This window comes from Marmota flaviventris, chromosome 4, assembly GCF_047511675.1.
Source record: "Marmota flaviventris isolate mMarFla1 chromosome 4, mMarFla1.hap1, whole genome shotgun sequence".
Lineage (NCBI taxonomy): Eukaryota > Metazoa > Chordata > Mammalia > Rodentia > Sciuridae > Marmota > Marmota flaviventris.
This window is the reverse complement of record NC_092501.1, coordinates 913972-929828: the sequence shown is the minus strand read 5'-3', so window position 1 is coordinate 929828 and position 15857 is coordinate 913972. Positions and strand designations below refer to the sequence as shown.

General features: G+C 60.0%; 1 protein-coding gene across 1 annotated transcript in view; it reads left to right on the top strand.

Moving 5' to 3' along the window:
* Positions 1–15402, top strand: part of Adgra1 (adhesion G protein-coupled receptor A1) — a 42884-nt gene extending 27482 nt beyond the window's left edge. The window contains exons 4-5 of the mRNA XM_027924911.2: positions 13340–13438; positions 14202–15402. Of these exons, the coding sequence (XP_027780712.2) occupies positions 13340–13438; positions 14202–15402 (1300 nt within the window). The remainder of the gene's footprint in view (positions 1–13339; positions 13439–14201) is intronic.
* Positions 15403–15857: the final 455 nt, after the last annotated feature.

The following is a 15857-nucleotide window of genomic DNA, read 5'->3' as shown; positions in this document are numbered from 1 at the left end:
ACCTGTTCTTCACCCTCCACCTGTCCTTCATCCTCCACTGTCCTTCACCCTCCACCTCTCCTTCACCCTCCACCTGTCCTTCACCCTCCACCTGTCCTTCACCCTCCACCTGTCCTTCACCCTCCATGTGTCCTTCACCCTCCACCTGTCCTTCACCCTCCACCTGTCCTTCACCCTCCACCTGTCCTTCACCATCCACCTGTCCTTCACCCTCCACCTGTCCTTCACCCTCCACCTGTCCTTCACCCTCCACTGTCCATCACCCTCCACCTGTCCTTCACCATCCACCTGTCCTTCACCCTCCAGCAGTCCTTCACCCTCCTCTGTCCTTCACCCTCCACCTCTCCTTCACCCTCCACCTTTCCTTCACCCTCCACCTGTCCTTCACCCTCCATGTGTCCTTCACCCTCCACCTGTCCTTCACCCTCCACCTGTCCTTCACCCTCCACTGTCCATCACCCTCCACCTGTCCTTCACCATCCACCTGTCCTTTACCCTCCACCTGTCCTTCACCCTCCACCTGTCCTTCACCCTCCACTGTCCATCACCCTCCACCTGTCCTTCACCATCCACCTGTCCTTCACCCTCCAGCAGTCCTTCACCCTCCTCTGTCCTTCACCCTCCACCTGTCCTTCACCCTCCACTGCACATCACCCTCCACTGTCCTTCACCCTCCACTGTCCTTCACCCTCCACTGTCCTTCACCCTCCACCTGTCCTTCACCCTCCACCTGTCCTTCACCCTCCACTGTCCTTCACCCTACAGCTGTCCTTCACCCTCCACTGTCCTTCACCCTCCACCTGTCCTTCACCCTCCACTGTCCTTCACCATCCACCTGTACTTCACCCTCCACCTGTCCTTCACCCTCCACCTGTACTTCACACCCTCCACCTGTCCTTCACCCTCCACTGCCCTTCGCCCTCCACTGCCCTTCACCCTCCACCTGTCCTTCACCCTCCACCTGTCCTTTACCCTCCACGGTCCTTCACCCTCAACCTGTACATCACCCTCCCCCTGTCCATCACCCTCCATCTGTCCTTCACCCTCCACTGTCCTTCACCCTCCACCTGTCCTTTACCCTCCACCTGTCCTTCACCCTCCACTGCCCATCACCCTCCACCTTTCCTTCACCCTCCACCTGTCCTTCACCCTCCACTGCCCTTCACCCTACACCAGTCCTTCACCCTACACCAGTCCTTCACCCTCCACTGTCCTTCACCCTCCACTGTCCTTCACCCTACACCTGTCCTTCACCCTACACGTGTCCTTCACCCTACACGTGTCCTTCACCCTCCTCTGTCCTTCACCCTCCACCTGTCCTTCACCCTCCACTGCCCATCACCCTCCACCTGTCCTTCACCCTCCACTGTCCTTCACCCTCCACTGTCCTTCACCCTCCACCTGTCCTTCACCCTCCACCTGTCCTTCACCCTCCACTGTCCTTCACCCTCCACCTGTCCTTCACCCTCCACCTGTCCTTCACCCTCCACCTGTCCTTCACCCTCCACCTGTCCTTCACCCTCCACTGCACATCACCCTCCACCTGTCCTTCACCCTCCTCTGTCCTTCACCCTCCACCTGTCCTTCACCCTCCACTGTCCATCACCCTCCACCTGTCCTTCACCATCCACCTGTCCTTCACCCTCCAGCAGTCCTTCACCCTCCACTGTCCTTCACCCTACAACTGTCCTTCACCCTCCACTGTCCTTCACCCTACACCTGTCCTTCACCCTCCACTGCCCATCACCCTCCACTGCCCATCACCCTCCACCTGTCCTTCACCCTCCACTGTCCTTCACCCTCCACCTGTCCTTCACCCTCCACCTGTCCTTCACCCTCCACTGCACATCACCCTCCACTGTCCTTCACCCTCCACTGTCCTTCACCATCCACCTGTACTTCACCCTCCACCTGTCCTTCACCCTCCACCTGTACTTCACCCTCCACCTGTCCTTCACCCTCCACTGCCCTTCGCCCTCCACTGCCCTTCACCCTCCACCTGTCCTTCACCCTCCACCTGTCCTTTACCCTCCACGGTCCTTCACCCTCAACCTGTACATCACCCTCCCCCTGTCCATCACCCTCCATCTGTCCTTCACCCTCCACTGTCCTTCACCCTCCACCTGTCCTTTACCCTCCACCTGTCCTTCACCCTCCACTGCCCATCACCCTCCACCTTTCCTTCACCCTCCACCTGTCCTTCACCCTCCACTGCCCTTCACCCTACACCAGTCCTTCACCCTACACCAGTCCTTCACCCTCCACTGTCCTTCACCCTCCACTGTCCTTCACCCTACACCTGTCCTTCACCCTACACGAGTCCTTCACCCTACACGTGTCCTTCACCCTCCTCTGTCCTTCACCCTCCACCTGTCCTTCACCCTCCACTGCCCATCACCATCCACCTGTCCTTCACCCTCCACTGTCCTTCACCCTCCACCTGTCCTTCACCCTCCACCTGTCCTTCACCCTCCACTGTCCTTCACCCTCCACCTGTCCTTCACCCTCCACCTGTCCTTCACCCTCCACCTGTCCTTCACCCTCCACCTGTCCTTCACCCTCCACAGCACATCACCCTCCACCTGTCCTTCACCCTCCTCTGTCCTTCACCCTCCACCTGTCCTTCACCCTCCACTGTCCATCACCCTCCACCTGTCCTTCACCCTCCACTAGTCCTTCACCCTCCTCTGTCCTTCACCCTCCACCTGTCCTTCACCCTCCACCTGTCCTTCACCCTCCACCTGTCCTTCACCCTCCACCTGTCCTTCACCCTCCACTGTCCTTCACCCTCCACCTGTCCTTCAGCATCCAGTGTCCTGCACCCTCCACTGTCCTTCACCTTCCACCTGTCCTTCACCTTCCACCTGTCCTTCACCCTCCACTGTCCTTCACCCTACAACTGTCCTTCACCCTCCACTGTCCTTCACCCTACACCTGTCCTTCACCCTCCACTGCCCATCACCCTCCACTGCCCATCACCCTCCACCTGTCCTTCACCCTCCACTGTCCTTCACCCTCCACCTGTCCTTCACCCTCCACCTGTCCTTCACCCTCCACTGCACATCACCCTCCACTGTCCTTCACCCTCCACTGTCCTTCACCATCCACCTGTACTTCACCCTCCACCTGTCCTTCACCCTCCACCTGTACTTCACCCTCCACCTGTCCTTCACCCTCCACTGCCCTTCGCCCTCCACTGCCCTTCACCCTCCACCTGTCCTTCACCCTCCACCTGTCCTTTACCCTCCACGGTCCTTCACCCTCAACCTGTACATCACCCTTCCCCTGTCCATCACCCTCCATCTGTCCTTCACCCTCCACTGTCCTTCACCCTCCACCTGTCCTTTACCCTCCACCTGTCCTTCACCCTCCACTGCCCATCACCCTCCACCTTTCCTTCACCCTCCACCTGTCCTTCACCCTCCACTACCCTTCACCCTACACCAGTCCTTCACCCTACACCAGTCCTTCACCCTCCACTGTCCTTCACCCTCCACTGTCCTTCACCCTACACCTGTCCTTCACCCTACACGTGTCCTTCACCCTACACGTGTCCTTCACCCTCCTCTGTCCTTCACCCTCCACCTGTCCTTCACCCTCCACTGCCCATCACCCTCCACCTGTCCTTCACCCTCCACTGTCCTTCACCCTCCACTGTCCTTCACCCTCCACCTGTCCTTCACCCTCCACCTGTCCTTCACCCTCCACTGTCCTTCACCCTCCACCTGTCCTTCACCCTCCACCTGTCCTTCACCCTCCACCTGTCCTTCACCCTCCACCTGTCCTTCACCCTCCACTGCACATCACCCTCCACCTGTCCTTCACCCTCCTCTGTCCTTCACCCTCCACCTGTCCTTCACCCTCCACTGTCCATCACCCTCCACCTGTCCTTCACCCTCCACCTGTCCTTCACCCTCCTCTGTCCTTCACCCTCCACCTGTCCTTCACCCTCCACCTGTCCTTCACCCTCCACCTGTCCTTCACCCTCCACTGCACATCACCCTCCACCTGTCCTTCACCCTCCTCTGTCCTTCACCCTCCACCTGTCCTTCACCCTCCACTGTCCATCACCCTCCACCTGTCCTTCACCATCCACCTGTCCTTCACCCTCCACCTGTCCTTCACCCTCCACTAGTCCTTCACCCTCCTCTGTCCTTCACCCTCCACCTGTCCTTCACCCTCCACTGCACATCACCCTCCACTGTCCTTCACCCTCCACTGTCCTTCACCCTCCACTGTCCTTCACCCTCCACTGTCCTTCACCCTCCACCTGTCCTTCACCCTCCACCTGTCCTTCACCCTCCACTGTCCTTCACCCTCCACCTGTCCTTCACCCTCCACCTGTCCTTCACCCTACCCCTGTCCTTCACCCTACCCCTGTCCTTCACCCTCCACTGTCCTTCACCCTCCACCTGTCCTTCACCCTCCACCTGTCCTTCACCCTCCACTGTCCTTCACCCTACTCCTGTCCTTCACCCTCCTCTGTCCTTCACCCTCCACCTGTTCTTCACCCTCCACCTGTCCTTCATCCTCCACTGTCCTTCACCCTCCACCTCTCCTTCACCCTCCACCTGTCCTTCACCCTCCACCTGTCCTTCACCCTCCACCTGTCCTTCACCCTCCATGTGTCCTTCACCCTCCACCTGTCCTTCACCCTCCACCTGTCCTTCACCCTCCACCTGTCCTTCACCATCCACCTGTCCTTCACCCTCCACCTGTCCTTCACCCTCCACCTGTCCTTCACCCTCCACTGTCCATCACCCTCCACCTGTCCTTCACCATCCACCTGTCCTTCACCCTCCAGCAGTCCTTCACCCTCCTCTGTCCTTCACCCTCCACCTCTCCTTCACCCTCCACCTTTCCTTCACCCTCCACCTGTCCTTCACCCTCCATGTGTCCTTCACCCTCCACCTGTCCTTCACCCTCCACCTGTCCTTCACCCTCCACTGTCCATCACCCTCCACCTGTCCTTCACCATCCACCTGTCCTTTACCCTCCACCTGTCCTTCACCCTCCACCTGTCCTTCACCCTCCACTGTCCATCACCCTCCACCTGTCCTTCACCATCCACCTGTCCTTCACCCTCCAGCAGTCCTTCACCCTCCTCTGTCCTTCACCCTCCACCTGTCCTTCACCCTCCACTGCACATCACCCTCCACTGTCCTTCACCCTCCACTGTCCTTCACCCTCCACTGTCCTTCACCCTCCACCTGTCCTTCACCCTCCACCTGTCCTTCACCCTCCACTGTCCTTCACCCTACAGCTGTCCTTCACCCTCCACTGTCCTTCACCCTACACCTGTCCTTCACCCTCCACTGTCCTTCACCATCCACCTGTACTTCACCCTCCACCTGTCCTTCACCCTCCACCTGTCCTTCACCCTCCACCTGTCCTTCACCCTCCACCTGTCCTTCACCCTCCACCTGTCCTTCACCCTCCACTGCACATCACCCTCCACCTGTCCTTCACCCTCCTCTGTCCTTCACCCTCCACCTGTCCTTCACCCTCCACTGTCCATCACCCTCCACCTGTCCTTCACCATCCACCTGTCCTTCACCCTCCAGCAGTCCTTCACCCTCCACTGTCCTTCACCCTACAACTGTCCTTCACCCTCCACTGTCCTTCACCCTACACCTGTCCTTCACCCTCCACTGCCCATCACCCTCCACTGCCCATCACCCTCCACCTGTCCTTCACCCTCCACTGTCCTTCACCCTCCACCTGTCCTTCACCCTCCACCTGTCCTTCACCCTCCACTGCACATCACCCTCCACTGTCCTTCACCCTCCACTGTCCTTCACCATCCACCTGTACTTCACCCTCCACCTGTCCTTCACCCTCCACCTGTACTTCACCCTCCACCTGTCCTTCACCCTCCACTGCCCTTCGCCCTCCACTGCCCTTCACCCTCCACCTGTCCTTCACCCTCCACCTGTCCTTTACCCTCCACGGTCCTTCACCCTCAACCTGTACATCACCCTCCCCCTGTCCATCACCCTCCATCTGTCCTTCACCCTCCACTGTCCTTCACCCTCCACCTGTCCTTTACCCTCCACCTGTCCTTCACCCTCCACTGCCCATCACCCTCCACCTTTCCTTCACCCTCCACCTGTCCTTCACCCTCCACTGCCCTTCACCCTACACCAGTCCTTCACCCTACACCAGTCCTTCACCCTCCACTGTCCTTCACCCTCCACTGTCCTTCACCCTACACCTGTCCTTCACCCTACACGAGTCCTTCACCCTACACGTGTCCTTCACCCTCCTCTGTCCTTCACCCTCCACCTGTCCTTCACCCTCCACTGCCCATCACCATCCACCTGTCCTTCACCCTCCACTGTCCTTCACCCTCCACCTGTCCTTCACCCTCCACCTGTCCTTCACCCTCCACTGTCCTTCACCCTCCACCTGTCCTTCACCCTCCACCTGTCCTTCACCCTCCACCTGTCCTTCACCCTCCACCTGTCCTTCACCCTCCACAGCACATCACCCTCCACCTGTCCTTCACCCTCCTCTGTCCTTCACCCTCCACCTGTCCTTCACCCTCCACTGTCCATCACCCTCCACCTGTCCTTCACCCTCCACTAGTCCTTCACCCTCCTCTGTCCTTCACCCTCCACCTGTCCTTCACCCTCCACCTGTCCTTCACCCTCCACCTGTCCTTCACCCTCCACCTGTCCTTCACCCTCCACTGTCCTTCACCCTCCACCTGTCCTTCAGCATCCAGTGTCCTGCACCCTCCACTGTCCTTCACCTTCCACCTGTCCTTCACCTTCCACCTGTCCTTCACCCTCCACTGTCCTTCACCCTACAACTGTCCTTCACCCTCCACTGTCCTTCACCCTACACCTGTCCTTCACCCTCCACTGCCCATCACCCTCCACTGCCCATCACCCTCCACCTGTCCTTCACCCTCCACTGTCCTTCACCCTCCACCTGTCCTTCACCCTCCACCTGTCCTTCACCCTCCACTGCACATCACCCTCCACTGTCCTTCACCCTCCACTGTCCTTCACCATCCACCTGTACTTCACCCTCCACCTGTCCTTCACCCTCCACCTGTACTTCACCCTCCACCTGTCCTTCACCCTCCACTGCCCTTCGCCCTCCACTGCCCTTCACCCTCCACCTGTCCTTCACCCTCCACCTGTCCTTTACCCTCCACGGTCCTTCACCCTCAACCTGTACATCACCCTTCCCCTGTCCATCACCCTCCATCTGTCCTTCACCCTCCACTGTCCTTCACCCTCCACCTGTCCTTTACCCTCCACCTGTCCTTCACCCTCCACTGCCCATCACCCTCCACCTTTCCTTCACCCTCCACCTGTCCTTCACCCTCCACTACCCTTCACCCTACACCAGTCCTTCACCCTACACCAGTCCTTCACCCTCCACTGTCCTTCACCCTCCACTGTCCTTCACCCTACACCTGTCCTTCACCCTACACGTGTCCTTCACCCTACACGTGTCCTTCACCCTCCTCTGTCCTTCACCCTCCACCTGTCCTTCACCCTCCACTGCCCATCACCCTCCACCTGTCCTTCACCCTCCACTGTCCTTCACCCTCCACTGTCCTTCACCCTCCACCTGTCCTTCACCCTCCACCTGTCCTTCACCCTCCACTGTCCTTCACCCTCCACCTGTCCTTCACCCTCCACCTGTCCTTCACCCTCCACCTGTCCTTCACCCTCCACCTGTCCTTCACCCTCCACTGCACATCACCCTCCACCTGTCCTTCACCCTCCTCTGTCCTTCACCCTCCACCTGTCCTTCACCCTCCACTGTCCATCACCCTCCACCTGTCCTTCACCCTCCACCTGTCCTTCACCCTCCTCTGTCCTTCACCCTCCACCTGTCCTTCACCCTCCACCTGTCCTTCACCCTCCACCTGTCCTTCACCCTCCACTGCACATCACCCTCCACCTGTCCTTCACCCTCCTCTGTCCTTCACCCTCCACCTGTCCTTCACCCTCCACTGTCCATCACCCTCCACCTGTCCTTCACCATCCACCTGTCCTTCACCCTCCACCTGTCCTTCACCCTCCACTAGTCCTTCACCCTCCTCTGTCCTTCACCCTCCACCTGTCCTTCACCCTCCACTGCACATCACCCTCCACTGTCCTTCACCCTCCACTGTCCTTCACCCTCCACTGTCCTTCACCCTCCACTGTCCTTCACCCTCCACCTGTCCTTCACCCTCCACCTGTCCTTCACCCTCCACTGTCCTTCACCCTCCACCTGTCCTTCACCCTCCACCTGTCCTTCACCCTACCCCTGTCCTTCACCCTACCCCTGTCCTTCACCCTCCACTGTCCTTCACCCTCCACCTGTCCTTCACCCTCCACCTGTCCTTCACCCTCCACTGTCCTTCACCCTACTCCTGTCCTTCACCCTCCTCTGTCCTTCACCCTCCACCTGTTCTTCACCCTCCACCTGTCCTTCATCCTCCACTGTCCTTCACCCTCCACCTCTCCTTCACCCTCCACCTGTCCTTCACCCTCCACCTGTCCTTCACCCTCCACCTGTCCTTCACCCTCCATGTGTCCTTCACCCTCCACCTGTCCTTCACCCTCCACCTGTCCTTCACCCTCCACCTGTCCTTCACCATCCACCTGTCCTTCACCCTCCACCTGTCCTTCACCCTCCACCTGTCCTTCACCCTCCACTGTCCATCACCCTCCACCTGTCCTTCACCATCCACCTGTCCTTCACCCTCCAGCAGTCCTTCACCCTCCTCTGTCCTTCACCCTCCACCTCTCCTTCACCCTCCACCTTTCCTTCACCCTCCACCTGTCCTTCACCCTCCATGTGTCCTTCACCCTCCACCTGTCCTTCACCCTCCACCTGTCCTTCACCCTCCACTGTCCATCACCCTCCACCTGTCCTTCACCATCCACCTGTCCTTTACCCTCCACCTGTCCTTCACCCTCCACCTGTCCTTCACCCTCCACTGTCCATCACCCTCCACCTGTCCTTCACCATCCACCTGTCCTTCACCCTCCAGCAGTCCTTCACCCTCCTCTGTCCTTCACCCTCCACCTGTCCTTCACCCTCCACTGCACATCACCCTCCACTGTCCTTCACCCTCCACTGTCCTTCACCCTCCACTGTCCTTCACCCTCCACCTGTCCTTCACCCTCCACCTGTCCTTCACCCTCCACTGTCCTTCACCCTACAGCTGTCCTTCACCCTCCACTGTCCTTCACCCTACACCTGTCCTTCACCCTCCACTGTCCTTCACCATCCACCTGTACTTCACCCTCCACCTGTCCTTCACCCTCCACCTGTACTTCACCCTCCACCTGTCCTTCACCCTCCACTGCCCTTCGCCCTCCACTGCCCTTCACCCTCCACCTGTCCTTCACCCTCCACCTGTCCTTTACCCTCCACGGTCCTTCACCCTCAACCTGTACATCACCCTCCCCCTGTCCATCACCCTCCATCTGTCCTTCACCCTCCACTGTCCTTCACCCTCCACCTGTCCTTTACCCTCCACCTGTCCTTCACCCTCCACTGCCCATCACCCTCCACCTTTCCTTCACCCTCCACCTGTCCTTCACCCTCCACTGCCCTTCACCCTACACCAGTCCTTCACCCTACACCAGTCCTTCACCCTCCACTGTCCTTCACCCTCCACTGTCCTTCACCCTACACCTGTCCTTCACCCTACACGTGTCCTTCACCCTACACGTGTCCTTCACCCTCCTCTGTCCTTCACCCTCCACCTGTCCTTCACCCTCCAATGCCCATCACCCTCCACCTGTCCTTCACCCTCCACTGTCCTTCACCCTCCACTGTCCTTCACCCTCCACCTGTCCTTCACCCTCCACCTGTCCTTCACCCTCCACTGTCCTTCACCCTCCACCTGTCCTTCACCCTCCACCTGTCCTTCACCCTCCACCTGTCCTTCACCCTCCACCTGTCCTTCACCCTCCACTGCACATCACCCTCCACCTGTCCTTCACCCTCCTCTGTCCTTCACCCTCCACCTGTCCTTCACCCTCCACTGTCCATCACCCTCCACCTGTCCTTCACCATCCACCTGTCCTTCACCCTCCACCTGTCCTTCACCCTCCACTAGTCCTTCACCCTCCTCTGTCCTTCACCCTCCACCTGTCCTTCACCCTCCACCTGTCCTTCACCCTCCACTGCACATCACCCTCCACCTGTCCTTCACCCTCCTCTGTCCTTCACCCTCCACCTGTCCTTCACCCTCCACTGTCCATCACCCTCCACCTGTCCTTCACCATCCACCTGTCCTTCACCCTCCACCTGTCCTTCACCCTCCACTAGTCCTTCACCCTCCACTGTCCTTCACCCTCCACTGTCCTTCACCCTCCACTGTCCTTCACCCTCCACCTGTCCTTCACCCTCCACCTGTCCTTCACCCTCCACTGTCCTTCACCCTCCACCTGTCCTTCACCCTCCACCTGTCCTTCACCCTACCCCTGTCCTTCACCCTACCCCTGTCCTTCACCCTCCACTGTCCTTCACCCTCCACCTGTCCTTCACCCTCCACCTGTCCTTCACCCTCCACTGTCCTTCACCCTACTCCTGTCCTTCACCCTCCTCTGTCCTTCACCCTCCACCTGTTCTTCACCCTCCACCTGTCCTTCATCCTCCACTGTCCTTCACCCTCCACCTCTCCTTCACCCTCCACCTGTCCTTCACCCTCCACCTGTCCTTCACCCTCCACCTGTCCTTCACCCTCCATGTGTCCTTCACCCTCCACCTGTCCTTCACCCTCCACCTGTCCTTCACCCTCCACCTGTCCTTCACCCTCCACCTGTCCTTCACCATCCACCTGTCCTTCACCCTCCACCTGTCCTTCACCCTCCACCTGTCCTTCACCCTCCACTGTCCATCACCCTCCACCTGTCCTTCACCATCCACCTGTCCTTCACCCTCCAGCAGTCCTTCACCCTCCTCTGTCCTTCACCCTCCACCTCTCCTTCACCCTCCACCTTTCCTTCACCCTCCACCTGTCCTTCACCCTCCATGTGTCCTTCACCCTCCACCTGTCCTTCACCCTCCACCTGTCCTTCACCCTCCACTGTCCATCACCCTCCACCTGTCCTTCACCATCCACCTGTCCTTCACCCTCCACCTGTCCTTCACCCTCCACCTGTCCTTCACCCTCCACTGTCCATCACCCTCCACCTGTCCTTCACCATCCACCTGTCCTTCACCCTCCAGCAGTCCTTCACCCTCCTCTGTCCTTCACCCTCCACCTGTCCTTCACCCTCCACTGCACATCACCCTCCACTGTCCTTCACCCTCCACTGTCCTTCACCCTCCACTGTCCTTCACCCTCCACCTGTCCTTCACCCTCCACCTGTCCTTCACCCTCCACTGTCCTTCACCCTACAGCTGTCCTTCACCCTCCACTGTCCTTCACCCTACACCTGTCCTTCACCCTCCACTGTCCTTCACCCTACACCTGTCCTTCACCCTCCACCTGTCCTTCACCCTCCACTGTCCTTCACCCTACACCTGTCCTTCACCCTCCTCTGTCCTTCACCCTCCACGTGTCCTTCACCCTCCACCTGTCCTTCACCCTCCACTGTCCTTCACCCTCCACCTGTCCTTCACCCTCCAGCAGTCCTTCACCCTCCTCTGTCCTTCACCCTCCACCTGTCCTTCACCCTCCACTGTCCTTCACCCTCCACCTGTCCTTCACCCTCCACTGTCCTTCACCCTACAGCTGTCCTTCACCCTCCACTGTCCTTCACCCTACACCTGTCCTTCACCCTCCTCTGTCCTTCACCCTCCACGTGTCCTTCACCCTCCACCTGTCCTTCACCCTCCACTGTCCTTCACCCTCCACCTCTCCTTCACCCTCCACTTGTCTATCCATTCCACATCGTCTGCCTTATTTTTGTGCATTTTGGTCAGTAAATGCCCTGCAAGCTGGTCAGTAGGTGGGGGTGAAGGTTGTCTCCGGTTCCTGGTGTGTGAGTTTCACTTACAGGAAGTCACATGGGGCTCGCCCTCCCACATGACTGCGCACAGTATGACACACACCAAGTGACCACATCAACCCAGATAACCCAGGGAGATCCCAGGAAGATGGGGTGCTGGGAACGTGTGTGTCAGAGCACACCGTGAGAGTGTCCAGGGGAACCTGGGAGGGTGTTCCTCTATCAGGTGCTGCTCAGTGCCTTGGCAGAAATCCTGGAGCAGCCTCCGCTGTGCCTCTGGACAGTGTGCTTGGTTCTCTTTGTTGTTTCTCATTCCAACTTTCCTCGTCAGTGCTGCTGTAGCACTTTTTACAATTTTGTGTTAATTAATTCAGTGGCTGTTTTCCTATCACCTTCCCGGGGTTGCCATCCACTCCTTCACACCTGTGTAAAGTCGTACCACTCACGTGAAGCACCCAGAGCGCCTGGCACCCCAGGTCCACGGGCCCCTGTGCCAGTCCCAGGGGACCCCGATTCCCAAGCAGTGTTGAGGCCCTCCCTGAGGGAGTGACGGCCGCCAGGCCTCCCAAGTTCCCCAATCTTCTCAGAGAATCTGATTTCTCTTTCATTCTCGAAGACTGTTTTCTTAGGTCCAGGGAGCTTCTGGGTGGCCTGGATTCCCCGTGGGGCCTCCCAGTCCCAGCCCTTGGGTGGAGCTTGTGGGACACACTGCCAGTCAGAGGGTCTAAAGTACCCAGACGGGCGGCTGCCCATCTTCTCAGCAGATGGCAGCTCTGTGGGGCCCCTTGCTGGCCCAGGCTGGTGTGCCGGCCTGCAGGTCAGACCCCTCTCTGCTCTGGGGGAGCTGTTAGCCAAGGGCTCTTTGAGGGGAGTGTCAGCCCACCAGGATGAACTGCTGTCCGGGAGGACCCTGGCTCCAAGTGACAGCTCTCCCAACAGCCAGAGGGCTGGAGGGGCAGAGGCCCTCACCCTGTGGCCAGGAGTGCAGAGTCCCTGGACAAGGACAGACAGGAGGGGCACCACCCAGGCCCTGCTGGGCAAGTCCAGAGGAGACTTGAGCCACCAGCGCCCGGCCCAGGGACTCTAGGGACAGTCCAAGTGGTGTCGCCGATAGCCTGTCCTCACTGCCAGGAGTGAACCTACCCAGACCCCCTCCACCCTGGGTTCCCTGGGGCCATTGGTCTGCAGCAGACCAGAGCAGCCACAGGCCCACTAGCAGCTCCCAAGGGGAGCAGCCGGGCTCCTGTGGCCATGCTCACTGTCCATGGGGGGTGCTGCTCCATGGGTCCCCTGGGCCTCCTCTCACTGCCCCAAAGATGGCTTGAAAACCAAGCTGCCCCTCTTGGAGGTGCAGCCTGTGCCCACGGCCGGCTGTCAGCGCCCTCTGCTGGCCATCAGCGCCCTCTGCTCTCTGGCAGGTTCTACCTCATCAGTGGAGGCGTCCCCTTCGTCATCTGTGGGGTCACTGCTGCCACAAACATCAGGAATTATGGGACCGAAGATGAAGACACAGCCTAGTGAGTGCTGGCAGCCAGGAGAGTGGAGGGTGGGCACTTGCAGCCACTTTCCTGGCTCCCCCCAGGCAGGTGCCCACAGTGGTATCCAGCTGTCAGTGACCATCCCCAAGGTGCCTGTGGTGAGGACCCCTGGAGAGGAGCTGCAAGTCCTGGTCCCTGAGCCCCGAGGCCACTCAGAGCTGTGCCCCACGCCCCTCCCCTGGGTGTGCAGAGCCCTCTCTTCCCTGCAGACTCAGCTTCCCACGGAATTCTTTCCTTGGCCACCCAAGGCCTGGTTTTCTCTACATAGGAAAAGTCTGGGGGACAGATAACAATTTGGCCACACCACCAATGTCACCTTCCCCAGCCTCTGACCCTCCTCCCTCTCAGCACCCACCCTGAGCTTCTCCCTGGGCATAGGACATCCAGCCTGCCCATGAAGCCCTGCTCTCAGGCCCCTTGTCCCCAAACCCCACCTACCCCAGCTCTGCCTCTGCCACCTCCCCTCCCAGAACACAGTCCCACAGTCCCGCTGGCCCCCCGTGCATGCAGGACTACCAGTTGACCAGTCGGATCACAGATGCCCATCCAAACTGTCTCAGTGTCACCAAGATGGGGTGGCAGTCAGCCAGGGCCTGCATCTCAGCACTCACGGGCCTCAGTGCCCTGCACCTTCCCTTTTCTGTTTCCTTACCACAAAAGTAAAGCAGCCAGCTGAGGTCCCTGGCCCCAGGAGCTCGGGAGCAGGTGCCCCGGGGCTGCACTCACCCACGTCTCCCTGCAGCTGCTGGATGGCCTGGGAGCCTAGCCTGGGCGCATTCTACGGCCCCGCTGCCTTCATCGTCCTGGTCACCTGTGTGTACTTCCTTGGCACCTACATCCAGCTGAGACGCCACCCGGAGCGCAGGTACGAGCTCAGAGAGCGCTCGGAGGAGCAACAGCGGCTGGCGGTGCCTGAGGGGGGCCACCGCCACGGGGCGCAGCCCTGCACAACGCCTGCCTGTGACCCACTGGCCGCCTCGCAGCTGCAGAATGAGCACTCCTTCAAGGCCCAGCTGCGGGCTGCGGCCTTCACACTGTTCCTCTTCATGGCCACCTGGGCCTTCGGGGCGCTGGCTGTGTCTCAGGGCCACTTCCTGGACATGGTCTTCAGCTGTCTGTACGGCGCCTTCTGCGTGACACTGGGGCTCTTCGTGCTCATCCACCACTGTGCCAAGCGGGAGGATGTGTGGCAGTGCTGGTGGTCCTGCTGCCCCTCCCGTGGGGACGTCCCCCAACAGCCCAGCACACACCCCACGCTCGATGCCAACGGGGACGTGCTGGGGCACATGGCCTGCCTGCAGGACTCACCGTGCCCTGGCCAGGCAAGGGGCTTCAGCCACCCAGCACCAGGCCACTGCAAGATGACCAACCTGCAGGCCGCCCAGGGCCACGCCAGCTGCCTGTCGCCAGCCACCCCCTGCTGTGCCAAGATGCACTGTGAGCAGCTGATGGAGGACGAGGCCCACAGTCACATGCCTGAGGGAGAGGCCTTCCTACATGAGCCCCACCTGCACAGGTGCCTCGAGGGCAGAACTAAGCCCCACTACTTCCACCCTGCTGCCTCGGCCCCACGGGAGTACGCCTACCACATCCCATCCAGCCTGGACGGCAGCCCCCACAGCTCCCACACAGACAGTCCCCCCAGCTCCCTTGAGGGCCCGATGGGGGTGCACACTCTGGCTTGCTGCACCCCAGGCGACCCCTTCCCCATGGTCAGCCAGCCTGAGGGCAGCGACGCCAGCTCTGCCCTCTATGGCTGCCCACCACGGCTGCCTCCAGGCCCAGCCCACTTGGAGATGCTCCGCAGGACACAGTCCCTGCCCTTCGGAAGCCCTGGCCAGAACGGGCTGCTCAAGGGTGACATCCGAGAAGGCCTGCCGTTCAGCACTGATGGGACAGGCAACATCCGGACGGGGCCCTGGAAAAATGAAACTACAGTGTAACTGGAGTGGGAGCACATGGGCCTCCCCAGAGCCACCATGTCCCCAAGGAGCCTCAGCACTTACAGGGGCCATCTGCCATCTAACGGGGACTGGGGGTCACCAGTGACTGGGCCTTTCAGATGTGGCTCAGACGCCATCACCAAGACCCTCTTTGTGAAGACCCCAGGGAGAAACACTCTGGGCCACAGCTGCACCAGCCCAGGTGGGCCTGGCTGTCCACGTACTGTCACCCACTCTCCGTTTGTAGAGTCCAGTCCCCAGGGCAGCCCAGAAACACAGCATGGGATTCTATCAAAGGAGCCCCCCAGACCCCAGGCCGAAAATGCAGGGCGGTGACCAGGAGCCCTCAGCAGGGCCCCTGTGGACATTCCCAGGTGTTCAGTGAGGGTGTTCTGAGTTCATTCCAGAGCGGAGGCTGCTGCTTCTCCAGAGCACGCTTATGCTGAGCACTGTCT